This window comes from Phoenix dactylifera, chromosome 9 (assembly GCF_009389715.1).
Source record: "Phoenix dactylifera cultivar Barhee BC4 chromosome 9, palm_55x_up_171113_PBpolish2nd_filt_p, whole genome shotgun sequence".
In the NCBI taxonomy this organism is placed as follows: domain Eukaryota; kingdom Viridiplantae; phylum Streptophyta; class Magnoliopsida; order Arecales; family Arecaceae; genus Phoenix; species Phoenix dactylifera.
The window spans coordinates 2,763,713-2,782,931 of record NC_052400.1 but is presented as its reverse complement, the minus strand read 5'-3'; the positions used below and the strand labels follow the sequence as shown (position 1 = coordinate 2,782,931).

Below are 19,219 nucleotides of genomic sequence, written 5' to 3'. Positions count from 1 at the left end.
AGAGAGAATCGAGACAGAAGATGGGAGTCAAAGGACGCCCAGCTATTGTTGTTCCTTCTTAGTTTTGCCGGATACCATCCAATTGATGTGATAAAAGATGAGCACCTTCTTGTGTCCGTTTCAAAGGAAACTTTTAACGCACCAGGGATCCAAGGCTGTTCCAAAGCTTAGCATGGCTGTCGGCCATTTTAGCAGGACATAAATGCTCCCAGGAGTGAAAACTAAGCAGTGTCTTCTGCAGCATAGCATAGATCCAGAAATTCTGTTTGGTAAAAATAAATTCTAGTATTCATTTCCTTCCAAATTTTCCAATGTAGAGCTGCACACAGTTAAAAGTCATGAAAAGGGGCATTTTAGGATTAGGTGTGAGAGGGATTCCATTCTCGAGGCACAAAGAGCACAGCCAAAGCCTGCTACTTTTTAGACAAAGCAAGTCTATAAAGAGGCCAATGAGGTTTTAAATTGAGTGGCCTCGTATATAACCAACCATTTCGTATCGGAACTGTATAAATCATCTGTTTCAGCATTAAAAAAAAAAAAAAAAAATCATAGTTGCCATTTTTTTTGGCAAGAATTTCATCTAGGTGACTCTAATTTTCTCAGGTATGGACACTCCAAATCTGTCGATAAATCTATAATTAGAGTCAACTGAGAAAATGCCATTATGAGTGAGCATTCTCAAGGCCTCTAAGCTGGAGATGCATGGTATCACCCAATTCTCAATGTCCAAATTTCAACTATAGAATGCAATTGTGCAAACAAGCTGCATCTGGAAGATGGTAGGACAATAGCCAGTTTGCACCCCTTTTTTTCATTGCACTGATAGGAGGCAACAACAATTATAAAGAGTTAAACATGGGCAAGTCTTTTGTTGTTTCTATGAAATGTCGCCGCCGCCGCCGCGCGCCGCCGCGAACCTTCGTCCCCCAGCCCCATCCTCCGGGCCCAATTGACCAGAATCCCCTCCTCCTGTGCTCCTCTCCGGGGTGATTCCTCGTCGGCGGCGGAGACGCACGAAGAGGAACCCGAGGACGCGGTTTCTTCCTGGGGACGGCGGCGGCAGGAGCGGCAGAGGGAGCGGATGGGGGGAGATCCGGCGCCGGCGAGGATGCGGGCTTCGTCGAGGGCGTGGCACTCGGCGCAGGCGATCCGGCGGAGGTGGCGGGCGACGAGGAAGTTGGCGCCGTGCACGCGGGCGTCGCACGGCCAGCACAGGAACGCCGCGTCCGCCTCGCAGCACACAGCGGCGCTGCCCTTGCACAGCTCGCAGCGCCGCCGTCCCTTCATCGATCCCCTCCAAACTATAACCCTAGCCCTACTTCTATCTAAATCTAACCGGCGAGCGAGCGAGACTTCTTTTATCTAGAAAAGATACCAAAATATCAAAGCTAGTTTTGAATTAAAAAAAAAAAAAAAGAAAACATGGCCGATATGAGTTGGTGGCCCTAGTGCATTGTCCCATGCATGGGAAGCCAATTTTAATTGTACATACACGCAATATCTTGCGACGAAGGGAATTTAAGATCGCACGTTTGGTTCACAATCAAGCAACTCAAAATTACGAGCTTTGCTCTGCACCGGTACGCATCATAGTAGAAGTTTGGTCTCCGCTGAGACCACGTAGTTTGGATCTTATGGTTGTGGACATTGCACAAGTGCTAATTAGTTTTTCCTATTTGGAAAGCATAACTACTTGATCCGTAATAGGCCGGTTAAAGATTTTTGTGTTGGTAGTTACTTGCGAGGGATCACCCTTCCTAAATCAATAGCAAGTTTCAAAATCCTAAGAGATCGGACCAATTTCACCGGATAAAGCTTATCAGCCAAAGTTTGACAGAGTAGGAGAGTGGAGAGTTCTTGATGCTAAACGTATCATTATAGTGATTACGGTACAAAAATAATTCATTATTGTGCCTCAGAACTATGAAAGCCACCATGAGCCTAATTGTGCAGGCCAAGGTAGATGGATTAGAGGATTAAGAACGTAACTTGGTGAATTTTAGCTTCAGGAACGAACTAGATTGGAGTCAGGAAAGAATGAAAGAGACCTGCAAACGGAGACAAACATTGGGGTGATACAGAAACAGACATAGCTGTCAGCTTTTTTTTTCTCCACAAACCATCTGGAGCAATCAGAAGTTCCAACAGTTAGGTGGCAGGCAACGAAGTGAATCCCTTCGTGACCACGTATGCCACCCAAACACCAAGCCACCATAAGACGCCACCTCTCCGTTCTTCTCTTCGCTTCCTGGTTTTGACTTCCACCAGAAATTCTGAGGTTCACAGAAGAGCCAGTACCAGACCTGAAGGCACATCCACAGGCCAAGACCTGCAGGCCGAAAGCTCAGCCACCAGTGAGGAGAGGAAACAGACCGCCTCCTAAGAGCTCTACACAATGATTCTGACTCCTATAGCATGGTAAATTATATTGTATGGAAAAAAGAGAAGAAACAGCACTACAGTTGAGACGGATCATTTCGTTAAATCACTATCAGTGACCTTCTAAAACTGATCACAAAAATTTTCTTTTGACAACATCAAAACATTTGAGGACGGAAACTAGTGGTCACCAAACTGCCCAAATGTCTTGCTAGTGTTTTTATTGTTTTCCTGTGCGACATATGATGATGAGGAAAGCTTTCGTCTATACAGAAAAACAAAAGAATGATTCTAGTTTACAGGGGATGCCGGGGCTCATTCTTCACAAGCTTCTGTGTGCTGGGATGTTGATTGCTTTATTGAATGCAACCAAGGCCAACTGGGATTCAGAATTCGAAAAAAAAACTGGTGACGAAACCACAGCTGCCAAAGTAGCCAAAAATAATTGTATGGTAGGCTGTAGGTGTTGTCTGATATTGCAAGGAAAAAAGAATCAAGAGCCTATACAGAGCTGAATGCATCGTCGCTGATGGCCTTGGGAGGACAATGGCCATTGACTTGCCATGTATATTATCCAAGAGAACTGCAAATCAAGATAAGAAGTCACCACATAACACAATCAGAGAAATACAGGTAGGGTATTTTTTATTTGATCATGTAGTACTTCATCAATCAAAACAAATAAGATAATATCCTGCTCTGAGAAAAAATATTGATAATATCCACATACCCACACAAAATATGTTTATTGTAGCAATGTTGACAAAAATGAATTACACAAGGTTCAAACAGGGAGTTTCAAAATGTTTGACAAATCATATATAATTTCAAACTTTGCTATCTAAGTGTTGAATTAAAATTCTTTAAAGCTGAAACTGATTACCCATCATTCATATGAAATCTCTCATCAATTCATTCCACCAAGACAGGATAAAATAAGAGAATATAATATCAATCTTAGACTTCAGCATAAGCTATTCAATTACTCTAGAAAATCTCCCCCACTTCTCTCCTGAAAATTAATTTCTCTATAAGGCTCAGGCAACCTCATGGATGAAAATGGGAAAATCAAATTGATTTTCTAATTGACATCTGACAGTATAATTCAACCAATAATACTTGCATAATTTTCATTTAAAATTGCTTATTAACCAACACCATGCACAAAGAGATGGGAATTTGTTTTCAATCATACAGTTTCATCAAAATAGACACCATGCATTGGCAACCAGAACCTCTGAGACACCAGAATATCTTTGAATCTCATTTTTGGGTTTAATTGTGAAGTGCTTCCTTACTATAAACCTTTTTTTAAAGATTTGGTGTTCCCCATTATCACAGTCAAATCTTGCTCCTGCTTCAGGTAATTTAGATTGTCACCAGCAAAAAAAAATTGATTTTGGCAAACATTTTTCACAATCCACTTACTCTTGAAATCCCTTATTAACCAACACCACGCAAAAGAAGATGGGAATCTGATTTGAACCATACAGTTTCATCAAAATAATCCCCAGGTATTGGCAGCCAGAACCTTTGACACACCAGAATCTCTTTGAATCTCGCTTTTGCACTCAGTATTGCATCGACAAGGATACGCGAATCAGATTTAGATGCATATCCAAATGTTTGACTTGGCAAGGAAAAAAAGGAGATATGGGATTACATAGGACAAATTATGATTTTAACTAAACTATATACATTTTTTAATGTCAAAAAAATTAATAAGATATCATTTGTTAAGGTCTTTCGATATATGTGTTTCTAATTCAAACTTCCTAATTACCTCAAGGATATTACAAAAACAACATTTTGCAAAGCTATTTCAATATCTACATCCTTTGCCAATTACTAAAGAGAATGAATACCCACTTCTAGAATGAAAATAGGAAGAGTTCGACTCTCCACCAATCTTTAGAAGTGACAATCATAGAACTCCATAAATATTCGAGTGTCTGGCAAGTATCTGACTAGGATACATATCAAATATAGATTTTTGGAGCTGGATGGGAATGTCCAGGTAATGTAGTTTGTACTTGTGAAGTGCTTCCTTACTGTAAATCTTTTAAAAGCTTCGGTGTTCCTCATTATCAGTGTCAAACTTGCTCCTGCTTCAGGTAATTGAGATTGTCACTAGCAAAAAAAAGTAAACTTTGGCAAACATTTTTCACAATTCCCTTCCCCTTTGAAAAGTTTACTCATCATATGAATACAATGCTCTAAGATACACGCACGCACAAACAAACACAAACTTCTTATGGTTGTATCCAAATACCATCTTGATATTGGCGGACCTCTTTATCCTTTACACATAAGTTTTATCTCAACATCATATCATTAAAAAGACCACGTATGACCAGAGAAACAATCATTCCTAGACATTTCCAACACTACTTGTAAACAATCATGTTGGTAATCATGCAAACCATCATCAATAGCTTATTCACCACTCATTTTTGCTTCACTCATCAGACCACATAACTAGCACCATTTTTTTTATTAATTCTTGCTAAGACCATTTTCATCATCCATCTCATAATTCAAAAGCATTGTAATTGTATGATCAATCAATCTCCCCCCAGTACATAAGTTACTTCTAAAGTTCCATCAATGCATTAAATTACAGATTCTACTTCAGGTTTATCAGACAGTCATCTAATCAATCCAAAAGTTTGATACAATCCCCATTATAGTTTAACATTGGTATGCACATGATTAGTTTCTTATTAATGTTTTCAGTCTCTATTTAATGTCCTCAGAGTATAAAACACGAAACAATCCAAGCACAAATCACTGCATTAGTCAAGATGCAAGAAAATATTTGAAAGATATGCCACTAATAATCCTTTGTTCAAGACATGTTGCATGTGAAAAACATCTTTTTGAAGTAACAACACAGCATAAACATAAGCCTAAATATGCCACTACACCAGCATAATAAACCTAAATATGCCACTACATCAGCATAGATAAAACAAACATGAAACTTCATCTATAACAATGATTAGAGCAGCCATTCAACATAAACCCTATTAAAGTAAACAAAAATAAGAATGACGTATCCATCACTTACTGATGGCGTTGCTATCAGATGAAACTAGCAAGTAATGCATGCAATGCAACCCAATATATCAAAAATCCAAGCCGTAAGGTAGGTTGCCTCATAAGCAGTCTTTCTCCTGATACCCTGGTAGATTAACAAGGAAAAACGTTTGTTCAGGAACATATTCGAGAAAATCATCTCAAAATGAAAGAAATGTAAAAAAATATACGTACCATATCCCATCAATCCTGTCTGCAATAGGCCGAGTACATCTTGGAACAAAGCGAGACATAGTAAGTGACTTGAAGCCATGTGCTTCAGTGCGGAACAATAGACAAAATTAAGGTTAATAACATTTTCATCACTAAATTGAGAAAGAAATCGAGCATTGAACAAAGTGAAATAACAGGATCAGAGAACTAATGTCACCTTTATCATCGTCCTCATCAACTAACATATTATTATCATTTTCTGTATCTATAGCTATGGCTATTTGGTCACTATTGACTTTGCGCCCACCACGGACATGTGTAACAAGCGCACCTGAGCTCACTTTGTTTTTCTGCACCAAAGGGGGGAAAAAGAAATCAAACAATCATCAAAACTAAAAGCAGATTATAATTGAGGCATGCAAACCAACAGAGAAAAAGAATTTTCATTTCATCCCTCCACACCTCTGATTTTACTACACAAAAGGTACTACCTTATTATTAAAATGTAAAACAATGCAAGGAATAAGAATATGATACTTTAAAGCAGAAATAATTCAAATTCACTAAATGAAAAAAGATGAGCTGGACAGTGCAATTAATGAGTTATACATGTAAACTTACCATTTGCTCAATCTCTAGAGACAGTGGGGAGTTCATACTAGAAAGCTGACCAGAGTTTCTACCTTCTTGTAAAATCTCTATCTGTGCTTCTTTCTCATGTAAAGACTTCTCAAGAACTTCAGATTTGCATGATAATTCTTCCACTCTACCCCTTTCAATTTGTAACAGAGCATCTTTGCTTTTAACTGTTACTCGTAGATCATCTAATTCAGTCATAACAGACAAAATTTTCTTGTCCAAAACATCAGTGTAGACTTGAATTCGCCTGAACTCCTGATCATCAATATCTATGTGTTGTAACCCAAAACGTGCCACTACCATATCAAACCATTTTAACAACTTGCTTATTTCACATGAGTACTTCGTGTTAGTCTCCTCTGAGGCCAGAAGATCATTGGTATACCTAGCTATCTCCTGATGCAAGAATGAGATCTCTGAATCCTGCCCTCGCAATTGGGCCTGAAGATTTTCCACCTCTGCAAGAAGGCTCTCTGACAGGTTATGCAACTCATCAAACTTGCTGACAGTCATTGAAAGCTTTGCCACCACCTTCGCTCGAGAAGCTTCAAGACCCTCCAGTGCTAGGTTCTTTTCTTGAATTATATTCTCCAGTTCCTTGTTCTTTCTTACCAGGTCCTCCATTTGGGTCTCTTCCTCATCAAGCGCTTGCATGAGGGCTTCAATTTCTAAAATTGGAAGGGGAAAAAAAACTCTAAGATCAATAAAGAGGCTTTGCATATATTACCTCATATACATGAATTACATCATTAAAATTCCTGAATTTTAAAAAGAAAAAGAAAATTCTGCAAAAAACATAGTTTAAATTACCTTGATTTTTAGCAGTCAATGCATCAGTTAAAGATTTAATTTTCCCTTGTAGCTCAAGTAATGAATCCCCCAAATCTTTTAGCTCATGCACTCTTAGCTCCAATAATTTCTTATCCTCCTCCATCACTTCAACATGCTTCTCTAAATTATGAATTTTTGTTTCCGCAGAATCAAGATCTGATGAGGATCGCCTTGTAGCAGTTTCAGCATCCCTTATCTGAGATACAAGATCTTCACAGATTCTATTCATTTGGATATCCTTTTCCTGTAGTTCTCTCTGCAAATCCAAGATGGTGGCTTTCAGTTCCCTTTGGTTGCCCTCTGCCATCTCATCTATAATGCCTGTGCCCTTGACAGCAGATACTAACTTATCGGCCATCAATCTGATGCAATCATCTGTGAAGGAATATGTATATCCATCAGGATGCTCTTGCTTATTGGTGTAACTTGGCAATTTCAAGACTGTTCCAGTTTTTTCTAAGGCATGCTCCCCAGAAGGTAGGCTATTTTCAACTATTTGGGCTTTTCTATTCTCAATCTCAGAAATTGAACTGCTACATGCTTCATAAAGCAAAGACAGATTTCTATACATTGAACAAATCTGATTCTCCTTTTCCTTAATCATCAGCTCAAGTCCAGTTAAATCTCTCTTCAGAGAATCTGAACCTTCCCTCTGAGAAGCTAATTTTCTTTGTATGGTCTCCATGATTTGCAACAGGTGTGTGGCTTGTTGGTCAACTGACGATGAGTACTTATGAATATTTCTCTTCAACTCATCACATTGCCTTAAGCATTCACACACACTATGACCAGTGATAGCAAGATGTTCTGCTATGGAACTGTCATCAAATTTTTCTTGCATCCTATGATTTGACAGAGGATTAATGACATGGAACTTCTCCTGAAAAAGCAATCCGTTGATTGAGTTAAAGAAAGTTGAAGAAACGATGGAGCCAATTTCAAGAAACAATATTGTTCCAGAGAAAGTGATCTAACTTCTAAAAAAAGAAATCCATTGCAAGTATCTGTGAAAAACAATAGAATAAGAATAATGATGCCTGGTGCATGCAGAATACAGGGATGATTCTCTAAGGATTCATTGTGTAGAATGAAGCAACCTGAGTCCAAGTCAGCTAAACAATTAATGTGAACAAAGGAGCATGACAAAGAACTGAAGATTGCAGGTCCAAGTCTTTCTAGTGTTCCGCAAGTTCATGATTCATGCAAATATAAGAAAATCAGTATATTGTGAGTTTATGAATAAATATACCAACGAGGGCCTGGTGCAGAAAAATCTAATCAGAGAACAACCTATACTACATCTTGCTTACTACAAAAGAGTGAATTAATTGAAAGTAAAACTGTTATAAGTTACATATCATTTTGGGACACCACTTGAATTACTCACCCTAGCAGATGTATGTATGCTTATAAATAAGAATATACAATATGTATGATGCAAGTATGTATGTATTGTGTGCGTGTAAACCATCTAACTTAATCCCATAATTGTAAACAATACAGCATGAACACACATACAAGATATAGACATGACATGTTACATATATGCAAATATGGTAAACATTGAAAATGTAGGATGCAACATTGCTAGAATATGTGCATATATGTAATATAAGAAAGCATCCATAAATCATAATGAGCTATCAATAGAGCATAGTACATGCTTCATATTATACTTTCAACATCGTAAACTCCAAAATTGACCATTCACTATTAAAAGGTTAGCATTCGTAAAAAGAAAGAGAAAGAAACTGCCCTCCCACTCCTCCCCTCAAGCATCATATAAGTATCTTAAGCGTATCAAAGAACTAACCGGAGTGCATTTTTAATTTTCAAAAAATAGGACAATAAGCAAAAGTATAAAAGGCATATCTTAGATATATTAGATGAATATTGATTTCCGATACATATACAATATGAACAAGGCATGCAAATTGAAGTGCCCATGCTTCCTAGCTAGTAAGCAGTTTCTTTTGCCACAATCTCCCTTCTATTAAATCTTTCCTGCATATTTTGCTTTTGCTAAAATTGTTCAAGTGCAACACTATCTACTACTATAACAAAAAAAGAATACATTGGATTTGTCCAATCATATCATCCTCACAGAAACAAGGAAATAGGTGCAAATAGTGCAAGGTAATCTTAGCCACATTAATCATGCAAGAACATAATCTTTGTCCCACTCATGCTCTCCCAGTATTGCTAACTAAGGTTTAAAAAACTAACCTCACCGCATTATGTAACAATCCATACAACCCTGTATTGCGGTAGGTACCACATGCCATACTGCCCCGCATCAACATAGAAGGAGTACATACAGGGGCATACCACAATATGTAACCTTACTGCAGTATGGCTAACCAAGGTTTGAAAAAACTAACCTTTGACCTTACTGCAGTATGTAACAGTCCATACTGCCCCGGACTATGGTAGGTACTATGACTGCCCCACATCAACAGACCATTAGGCATTAGTAGATATGGGGGTGTAGCACAGCATGCACAATGTTGATAAGTGATCGGTATGCCCCAGTACCGTGGTATTCGAACCTCAAAGCTAACTAACCCTGTATTACATTTTCACCCTACAAATTTGTATTATAGATGATATACAGATCTCTTCATCAAACCTTGATCATACGGTCAGAAGTCATATAGTGACCTCATTGGCCTATCAAATAATAGTCTGTAGGTACCGCACAACAAGCATAGAAAGAATAATATAATGTTTTAAATTTGAATTGCTGTCACCCTTGTCTAACTGATTGCATGCGGAAGCTTATCAACCATGGAACAACTTGTAAATATCCATGTATTTCACAGTAGTAGAGATGTCATGGGCAATCATGCGAATGCTTAAGTCGCTACATAAGGGCCCATGTAGACATAAAGTATCATATATTTCACTAATAGAACCTTAAATTATATCAGCAATACTATCAGTAAAACTGTACTTTATAGCTTAAAGAATATCATAAAAATTGATTTAGAATAGCTATCTCTCATGCTTACATCCATGTGTCATCACAAGCTAGGATTTGCTCTCGTCAAACTCGGGTTTTTTTTTTTGGACTGCAAGGGTTTTCCTTACCTTTGCACTTCATCATCCTCTCCATTACCACCTCCTACACCAATGAACCTTACCATCCCTTTCATCCATGAGACTCTCAGCCTAAAGTTAGAGCATTCGTGGTCAGGGCAACTATTGGTTGCTAGTGGCTACTCAGGACACATATAGGCAGTACCAACAAGATTCTTGCCCATAGTTGTATCTTTGTTTGCATAATTCAGCAGAAGAGAGTGGCACAGAAGATCATGCTACCAAATAAATAGCCGAGATAAACATGATTTTTGTTAGACGTAGAGTTGAAGAGGGATCATCAATCATCCTCTCACAAGAGAGAAAAAATAGAGCATTGTAAGGATATGTCCACACCATAATTCCAACTTTAGTCTCGAGTTTAAATTAAAACCAATAACATGCTGAAAATGATCAATGAAATATATAAACTGACATAGAAAGATGAGAACAAGCATTAAAATCTAGAAAAAGTATGCACTTAGCACAGAATTGCAGCTGGCGCTAAAAATACCTCATTTACTGGATTACTTGACAGCAGGCTGCTAGATGAAAGAACAGGAAGGTCAGCCAAATGAGCACAGTTCATCTGTTTCTCAATAGATTCCATAAAGTTCTCCAAATTGCAGAAGAGGTTCATATCTCTGGTAAAAACATTAGCAAGAAGACTTGAAAATTCAAAGCAGACATTCCTTAGTTGGCCAATGCCCGACTTTAACTCCAGTAAATTGTCAATTTGTTTCTTTCTTTCCTCTGAATTAACTAGAATAAATTGTTCTAGGCGATTAAGAGCATCAATTCTTGCAGCCTCTGCAATGTCTTTCTGTCTAGAACACTCTGTAAGAGTGCCTTCTGCCTTTGCCAGTTCCTCCATGAGCATGTCATCTCTCTCCTGAACTTCATTCAACTCAGCTAGAAGAAGCTCAGCTGTTTGTTTAGATTTCTTCGCTTCATTCTCTGAAGAAACTAAAGCTGAACGCAAATCATGACTGAGTCTCCCAATTTCTTCCATCTTCTGCACAGGATCAGTTACATTAATTTCACAACCAACATCAATGCCATGCAAAGCAGTTAAAAATCTATTAAAGGCCTGGCTACGGTCTTGCAAACTTTGATCCATTTCTGTCAACCGATTCATTAATAACGATTTCTCAGATTCTAGGGCTTCTACCTGCTGGTTATGCTCAGTCCTCAAGTTATCCAGCACAGAATTCATCTCTTCAATTGCTTGTTTCAGGCTATCTCTTTGTTGTACCAGTGCCTTGCCTTTTCTAACAGCAACATTTAGCTTCTCTCTCACAGAGGCAGACTTTTGCTCCTCCTGAGTTAGCTGTTCTTGCAAAGCATCCCTCTGTTTGCTTATTGCATCTAATTCCAACAACAAAGATTGATACTTCTCCATGTAAACAGTCTTCTCCTCTAGCAATATGTTGTTCTGTTTGCTTATTTCCTCAACTTCCAACATCAAAGAATGGCACTTCTCCATGGCTTTGTCTCTTTCCTCCTTAACTGAAACTAGATTACAGCAAGCCTCATCAAGCTCTAACCTCAGATTCCACAGTTCCTGATCTTTGCCATCCAGAGCATTTGTGGATGTGTTCTTATCAGGAGACAAATTGCTTTCCTCTAAAACAAATTCTTTCTCACTAACTTTGTGCACAGATTTCTCTGAAGCTAGGTTTGCATATTTATCTATAAGCTTCCTCAACAATCCTTCCAGACATTCAGTAACAGTACCAGCAGAGACAGCCTCAGACCTATCACTATCTGGCAATGCATTGCTAACCAAATCAAATAGTTTCCAGACATCATTTTCAGTATCATGATAATCCCTGTTCTCAACCTTCTCAGCCAATTTTTCCTGCAAGCTAGCTAATTCTTTTCGCAAATTCTCTCTCTCGATCTCATCATGAACAGCTTTCTCCGAGAGTCCGAGATATTCAAACCTGAGCTTTTCCAAACTCTCTGAAAAAAATTCTTTCTCGGATTTAATAGCCACAACCTCTGCACTGAGTTCAGATATTTTTTTGTGCGACTCTTCCAAGTCAACTATGAGCATATCAGAAGAGTCTTCAAGGTTCTCTATCTTCAGTTGCAATGCATCTCTTTCATGTTGGACCTCAGAAAGCGCATTCCCCAACCATTCAGTCTTATCTTCTGGCTCCAATGCCCTGAACTGTGGAGGCATATCAATTCTGTCCAAAGCTTCTTCCCATTTCTGCACAAGGCTATTCCTCTCCATTAGGGATTGTTCCAGCATATCATTGTGCTCAGCCAAACCATAAAACTTTCTCCGAAGCTCCTCGTATTTGTTTTTTAATTCATCATATCCAGGATTTGAACTTGCCTGTAGGTCATCTTTCCAGGCATCTGCATTGGAATGAGAGCCCCCAGCAGAACTCCTTTGATCCCATTCAGTAATAGGAAAACGGGGATTCCCAGCAACCATTCTGGACAAGAACTCGATTTTCTCTACTATATCTTTAGAATGGAAATGCTCTGGCAAATCCAGATCTTCTAAAACTTCTTCAATCCTCTGAAGAACAGAATCTTTAAGAAGAAAGGAGTCTCTCAATGCAGCAGTAGAATTGCGGATGTAAGACAGTTCAGATTCTAGAGCTTCAATACGATCTGCTTCTGAATAAGACCTCAGCTTTGCCTCAACTTCCGTGAGCAATTCTTCCTTTGATTGTAATTCCTGTGAGCACTTTTCAAGCTCACTTGACTTCTCCATGAGAGACTGCTTAAGACTGTCCCGTTGCACAATTAAACTTTTGCCTTTCGCAACAGCAATACCGAGTTTCTCTCTGACAGAGGAAAGTCTCTGCTCTGACTGCTCAAGTTCAGATACTTTCAAATACAACTCTGAACGAGATGCTTCCAGACCTTCTTCCATCTTATGCAGACTCTCCTTGAGGATTTGATTTTCAGTTTCCTGTTGAAGATTTAAGGCACTTAAGGAGTCCAATTTTTCCTGTAACTCATGCAACTTAGGCATGAACTCCTGACTAAGCAATGTAAGCAAGGGCAAGGACCAGTTGTCAGATGAAATTTTTGGTATGATGTTAACTTCCTCTAAGTATTTCTTTGACAAGTTAATCTGCTTGATTGCCTCTTCATATTTCTGAAGATGGAAAGCAACCAATACCTCTAGTTGTTGTAATACAGACTCGCACAAGTCATTCTCCTTGTTGTCGGACTTTGCAATAACTTTGTTCATTTCAGCCAGCCCATGGAAGGTAATTGGATCTTTATTCAGTTCATGGTCATCCAACTTCTTGGCTAGAGCAAGACATCTTCTGTTCACTTCATCAAAAACTTCATTTTTACTCATCAAAATCATTTCGAGCTCATCTTTAGCATAACACAAGTCATCCAACTTCTTATCCAAAGCACTACACCTCTTGCTCAGCTCCTCAATTTCTTGATTTTTGCTCAATAACCCTGATTCTAGCTCCTTATTTTTAGATGAGTAGAGAATCCGCTCATCCAGCAACTTCTGCAGATACTTGATAAGCAGTTCGTGCCTTTTTGGTAGAAGTTCTAGCACTTCCTCGGCATGAACATCCATCTCAGATTCATCAACACTTGGACACAACTTCTGTAGGCTGTTGTACAATTTATGCATCTGCCAAATTGCCAACTCATTCATTCCTCGAACATCATTATAGAGTTTATCCAATTCCATGTATGAAGTATGGAGTGTCTCATGGTTCAGATGAGCAACATTTAGTTTCTCATGCAGGCTCTCGATTGATCTTATGGCAGCATCAACTGAAGCCGAGACATAGGAGCCAATCTCTAAGTTATCCACAAACAGCAGTCCATTGGTAGAGTTAAGCTTTTCAAGTGCCTCCAAAATCATGTCTTTAATAGAGTTCCTGTCAATCACATCCTTCTGCAATGATTGTATTTCACTTACGAGCCTCTCTTTCTTATCAGCAGCAAGATCAGAGGTTAGTAGTACAGTAGATGGGAAAATCTTTTCAAGTGCCTCAAAAATCCCCTTAATAGAGTCTCTTTCATGCTGCAGAACAGACACCCTGTCATTCACTTCCTCCTGCAACAACTTTACTTCACTTAAAAGCCTCTCTTCCTCGTCACTAGCACTTTGCTGAATTTCATTAAACTGACTCTGTAGATCATCTATTCTGCTTATATACTTGGACAGCTTCTTAACAAGCTCATCAATCTTTGCCTGGAGGATGCTATTTTGTTGCCTTTGGGCTTCACACTCTATCTCATACTTTTCAAAGATCTCCCCGCTATTATATTCTCCCATTACATGTACTTCAGCCTTTCTGACATCCAATTCCATCTGCTTTAATGTATCTCTAAGGAGGCCCATCTGTTCCATTGTTAGTGTATATAAATCATCTGATTGCCCTCCCTCAGCCAATGGCCCCTTGTCTGATGCATTGTCAGCATGATGCATTTTAAACTCAAAGGATTCAATAAGTTTTGATACTCCAGGTGCTGTGGCTCTGCCACCCACCCTACTTAAGGACACAGAATAGGAATGCATTCCTTGAATTGACTTTTCGAGATTTTGTAATATTCTTTTTGCCTCTTCCAAGTGCCCCTTCAGTACTCCCAATGCAACAGAACTGCCAGAGCCTTCCTCATCAACCTGCTGAAACACTACTGAATTCCTCATACTGCTCCCAGAATCTTCAACTGCATTATCAGTAGCTCTGCATTCCACATGAGAATTGTTGTCTTGATCTCTAGCTTGTTGGGCCTGGAAGGGCCACTTGATATGCCCATCATCAAGCTCCTTTATCTTAGCTTTATGTATATCTAAACTGCTAGACAAATAAATATTTTCCTCAGTAAGTTGGTCAAAGCAGGCCCCTGTTTCTCTTAGGTTGCACTCAAGTTGCTTTTGTTTGTCAAGTGCAACAAGCAACCTCTCTTTTTGTTCAGACAACTCAGAAGCAAGTCGCATATTCTCACTAGACAGGAGCTGTTTCTCCTCCTCGAGGATTTTCCTTGCATCCATTTCTGAACTGATGCTTGCAGTTAAGTTCATGTTTTCGTTTTGTAAAGCTTCCACCAAACCCCTGCAGTTAGCTAAGTCTGCTGAAACAAGTACCAATTCTTTTTGTGATTGTTCAAGTTTGTTCTGCAACTCAGAGGCCCTGTTACTGAGGGACTCAATTTCCTCTCTTGTGGAAATAAACCTGATCTCAAGTTCCTCCTTCGCAATAGTCATAACCTGGAGATCAAATCGACACCGAGCTAGCTCCTCACTAGCCGTTGCCTTGCTTTCCTGAGCTTCTTTAACCAACCCCAAGAGTTTGGACACTTCATGAGAAGACTGCCGGTGAAAATCTGCAGTCAACAGAGTCTGTTCATCTAATTGCATCTGGAGAAAATCCCTTTCAACAATTGTTAAGTAAAGGTGTCTTCTAATACAATCCAACTCATTGGCAAAGCTACCTTCCTGCAGAACTCTTTTTAGGATATACCACATCCCTGTGGAAGAAACTGGATCTGTCGACTTAGATAGGAAAAGAGGATCATCTTCCTTAAATCCCTCAACCTTTTCTGCAGGTGCAGTGGCCCCTTCTTCTTGAAGTACCCCTACTGATTCACTCTCAGCACCAACAACCTCTCCAATAGAAGGTTGATGTATGCCTCTTTCCTCATTAATACTTCCTTCCTCTCTGGCATCAGCTCTAGCTGAACTTTCTTCCCTTGTGGTGTCAGAAGTAACATGAGATGGAGATGGCATATCCACATTTTCTTCAAGTGAACTACTCCTGTCGGAAGTAAGTTGAGATAGCATTTTCAAACTTTCTTCCCTATTAGGAATCTTTAGATGCTCATCAGAAATTTTTGTTCCCATGTCGGCAGGAAAGGAAACCCCATTTGCTTCTTGAGGCCTCCCAGGTAGCAGACTTTCAAGGGCAACAGTTTCTTCCTTCACCCCATATTTCTCTGCATCATGATCCACCTTTCCATTTTGTATCCCCAAGAATCTTGTTTCCATGCTCCCACTAGATTTCATCAGACCATCTTCTCCCTCAATTCTTTCTTCGGTGGGAGCAGACAATCTGTCCACCTCTTGAGCCACTTCAACTCCCAAACTGGAGTCTGCAGCAGCGGGATCCTCCTTCGACCTGTCAGTGTCCAGGACCACAAAAACAGTACTTCCCCCAGCCTGTTCCCTTCTGTCCTCCACCATCAACATCCCAATGCTTGAGCTCTCACCATTGCATTGCTCCAATCCCGAATTTTTAGCTTCCTGCATTGCCCCTACCCAGCTACAAATGAGAATTGAATTATAAATCAAACCTGCAACTATTTATTTTATTCAATCCGACCCCTCACAAGCCATTGAGAGCAAAAACGAGATTAAATCGCAAAATGAAGTCCCTTACCTGATGATGTACCATAACAGCATATCTCGAGCCTCCATCATCGATGGGGAGGTCAACCGGAACCTCTTCAGAATCTATCTGATCTTCCTGAACTCCTACACCACTCTCTCCAACAGCAGGCATAGGTGGCAAAACCACATCCTGGACCGCCACTGAAGGATCCAATGGATCAGCAGTCCTTGCCTCAGCCTCAACAGCCAAAGTAGGCCCAAGCTCAGGCTCTGGCCCCTTCACCATATCATCAGCATTGATAGCCGAAGTATAATCCAGCTCAGGCACCTTTATTGGCCCATCAGCATCGATAGCCAAACTGGAATCAAGCTCGGGCACCTTCGCCGGTTCATCAGCTTGAATGCCTGAAGTAGGCAAGGTCTCGGACACTGTCAGTGATTCATGGGTAACAACAACTTTAGTATGCGCCAGCTCTGGCTCAGTAACCATTGTCAGCTCATTGGCATCGGCATCCTCCCCAGGCTTGCTCGCTTTGTTCAAGGACTTCGCATGGCTACCCCCGCCCTTGTGATCCTTCTTCTGTCTAAATTGTTGGAGCTAATATTCCCCCCAAAAAAATCAAAATAATCAATAAAATATCCCAAAGGTTTTTTATAAGCTATGAGATCTCATACAGTGCACATCCATGTCCTGACGTCACCGCAAAAATCTAAAGCGAGAATACAACGAATAAAGAAGCCGAAGGGGGAAGAACGAAGACCTTTTTTCGGCCGGCGGCGAGGAGATCTGTCCGGTTCTTGGTGTTATCCATCGGATCGGCGACAGCCCGGATCAATGATCGGTGAATCAACGAACCTCCAGCGGCATCGATCGCCCAATTCTTCTCCAGCAGCCGCGGCGGCAACAAGAAGATGATGAAAATTGAGACGCAAAACCCTAGACCGATCGAAGAACTTCGTGGAAGGAAAACACGAACCTAATTTCAAAGGAAAAATAGAACAGAAAAATCGGAGATCGGAAGAAGAGAGAATCGAACGTACCTGGATTCGAATTCGAACCGACAGAGATTGAGAGAGAGTGGCGGCGGCGGGCGGGCGGGCGGGCGGGCGGGGGGGGTGGGGAAGGGGGCGGTGGTTTGGAGATCACGATTTTTTTTTCCTTCTGCTTTTATTTTTTCTTCGTCTTCTTGACGCGCAGTTTGGTGCGTGGCGTCGAGGTGTCAGTTGCCGCCCGTTTGATGAGAGAGAATGAGGGAGTTTTATTTATGGGTTTGGCTGCTTTTTTTTTTTTGAAAAATTAAAATAAATCATAGCTGTCGATTCATAAGGGTAGTGAAATAAAATAATAGGCAACAGCCAGTAACTAGGGCTGCAAAAGAAGTATATACTTTTTAGAGTATTTAAATAAGAATCCATCGGAAAAAAATAATGAAGTATGAAGGTAAATACAGCCAAGTGAAAATACATTAGATAGGATAAGATGTAGTTGTTGATATAAAAAGAAGGAATTAGTTTATACAAGAGTTTCTCCGTATATTGGGAAAAATATTCAAAGTGATGGAGAAGGAGATTTATATTTAAATTTTTAGATGGGCCTAGGTTGAGTTTAGGTCAAGCTGGACCTTTTTTTTTCTATTAAACTAAATTAGATCTGGATAATATACATGCTAAGTTGGATTGGTTTAGGATGAAAATATATGACCCAGAAATGATGTGTGATAGGATTGGATTCGATTCTTATAGCTGACCCAACCCATAAGTCTTCAAATGCAAATAAATTTGGATATAATCGAGTCGGGACTAGGTCAAATCAACTATCGACCCAATTGATTTGCAGCCCTACTAATAATCTCCATTTTCTTTATCTTGAAACCCGTCATCACAATAACCTAACCAATTGGAAGCCTTACTAGTACCTCTTTCTTTTGTCATGAAACTTATGGTCACAAAAACTCTCCCATTCTCTTAGCCTCATTGGCTGCCAGCTCAAATACAACCCCTCTTCGATCCCATCTCTTCACACTAACCAACTCCTTAACTTAACCTTCCTGCCAGAAACACTAAACACCTTGTCATCATCCTCGATCACCTCCTGAACTTCCTCCCTGCCACTATGTCCCTAGGACAACTAACCCAGAATGTGTCGATCCCCATTTTTAGGCGGCTAGCATCTAGCAAACCTTGGCCTCAAGGAGCATCGAGAGGTCTACCTCTAGTAGAGCCTCGACGGAGAAGAAGAAGGACTAGACTTCTCATCTGGATTTCAAAAAAAAGGAAGCTATTTTCATTCAATCATTCAATAACCCTAAAAAAGCGCATGAACCCATATATATAGGGTTAAGAAATAACAAAAAGATCCCTACAAAGAAAACAATCCTATAAAGATCCTAAAATGACAATATGCAAACAAGCCCAATCAATATATAATAAAATAACATAAAATCAATCCAGCCGTAACGAAAGTGGCTGGACCATCCTCATGCGATGACCGTGGCCCTGCATAGCAGACGATCCGGTACTGGTGTCCGCACCAGATACTTAGCAAAAACCTAGACATCCATAGGCATCAATCGCAAGCCCTTCTCCATCTTGATTGGCATCAATAGTGGCGTCCGAAATTGGTGATCTCTTTTCTGTATCGCCGCCACTACCATCCCAAATTATGACGGCGAGACAAAGATGTTGGCAATTGCTTCTATTATT

At 39.9% G+C, this 19,219-nt stretch overlaps 2 protein-coding genes across 2 annotated transcripts; both read right to left on the bottom strand.

The window, feature by feature from the left end:
- Positions 1 to 621: 621 nt before the first annotated feature.
- LOC103714117 (B-box zinc finger protein 32-like) lies at positions 622 to 1,410 on the bottom strand. Its single transcript, XM_008801267.3, has one exon. It carries the CDS (start codon positions 1,285 to 1,287, stop codon positions 850 to 852), a length of 438 nt encoding a protein of 145 aa, XP_008799489.2. The 5' UTR covers positions 1,288 to 1,410; the 3' UTR covers positions 622 to 849.
- A 1,052-nt stretch (positions 1,411 to 2,462) lies between these two features.
- Positions 2,463 to 17,721, bottom strand: LOC103714118 (golgin subfamily A member 4-like). Its single transcript, XM_026807283.2, has 11 exons — positions 17,558 to 17,721; positions 17,278 to 17,470; positions 16,566 to 17,114; positions 11,351 to 16,429; positions 10,694 to 11,194; positions 7,081 to 7,981; positions 6,253 to 6,938; positions 5,849 to 5,981; positions 5,653 to 5,734; positions 5,450 to 5,563; positions 2,463 to 2,962 (listed from the first exon to the last, which is right to left on the bottom strand). The coding sequence occupies exons 2-10, from the start codon at positions 17,326 to 17,328 to the stop codon at positions 5,464 to 5,466; spliced, it is 8,082 nt and encodes a 2,693-aa protein (XP_026663084.2). The 5' UTR covers positions 17,329 to 17,470; positions 17,558 to 17,721; the 3' UTR covers positions 2,463 to 2,962; positions 5,450 to 5,463.
- Between the last annotated feature and the right edge of the window lie 1,498 nt (positions 17,722 to 19,219).

Coding starts and splice junctions, on each gene's coding strand:
- LOC103714117 (XM_008801267.3), bottom strand. CDS start 1,287: ATGAAGGGACGGCGGCGCTGCGAGCTGTGCAAGGGCAGCGCCGCTGTG.
- LOC103714118 (XM_026807283.2), bottom strand. CDS start 17,328: ATGGATAACACCAAGAACCGGACAGATCTCCTCGCCGCCGGCCGAAAA. Junction 17,115..17,277: donor TCGCCGCCGGCCGAAAAAAG/GTCTTCGTTCTT, acceptor GGGGAATATTAG/CTCCAACAATTTAGACAGAA. Junction 5,982..6,252: donor CTCTAGAGATTGAGCAAATG/GTAAGTTTACAT, acceptor CCTTTGGTGCAG/AAAAACAAAGTGAGCTCAGG.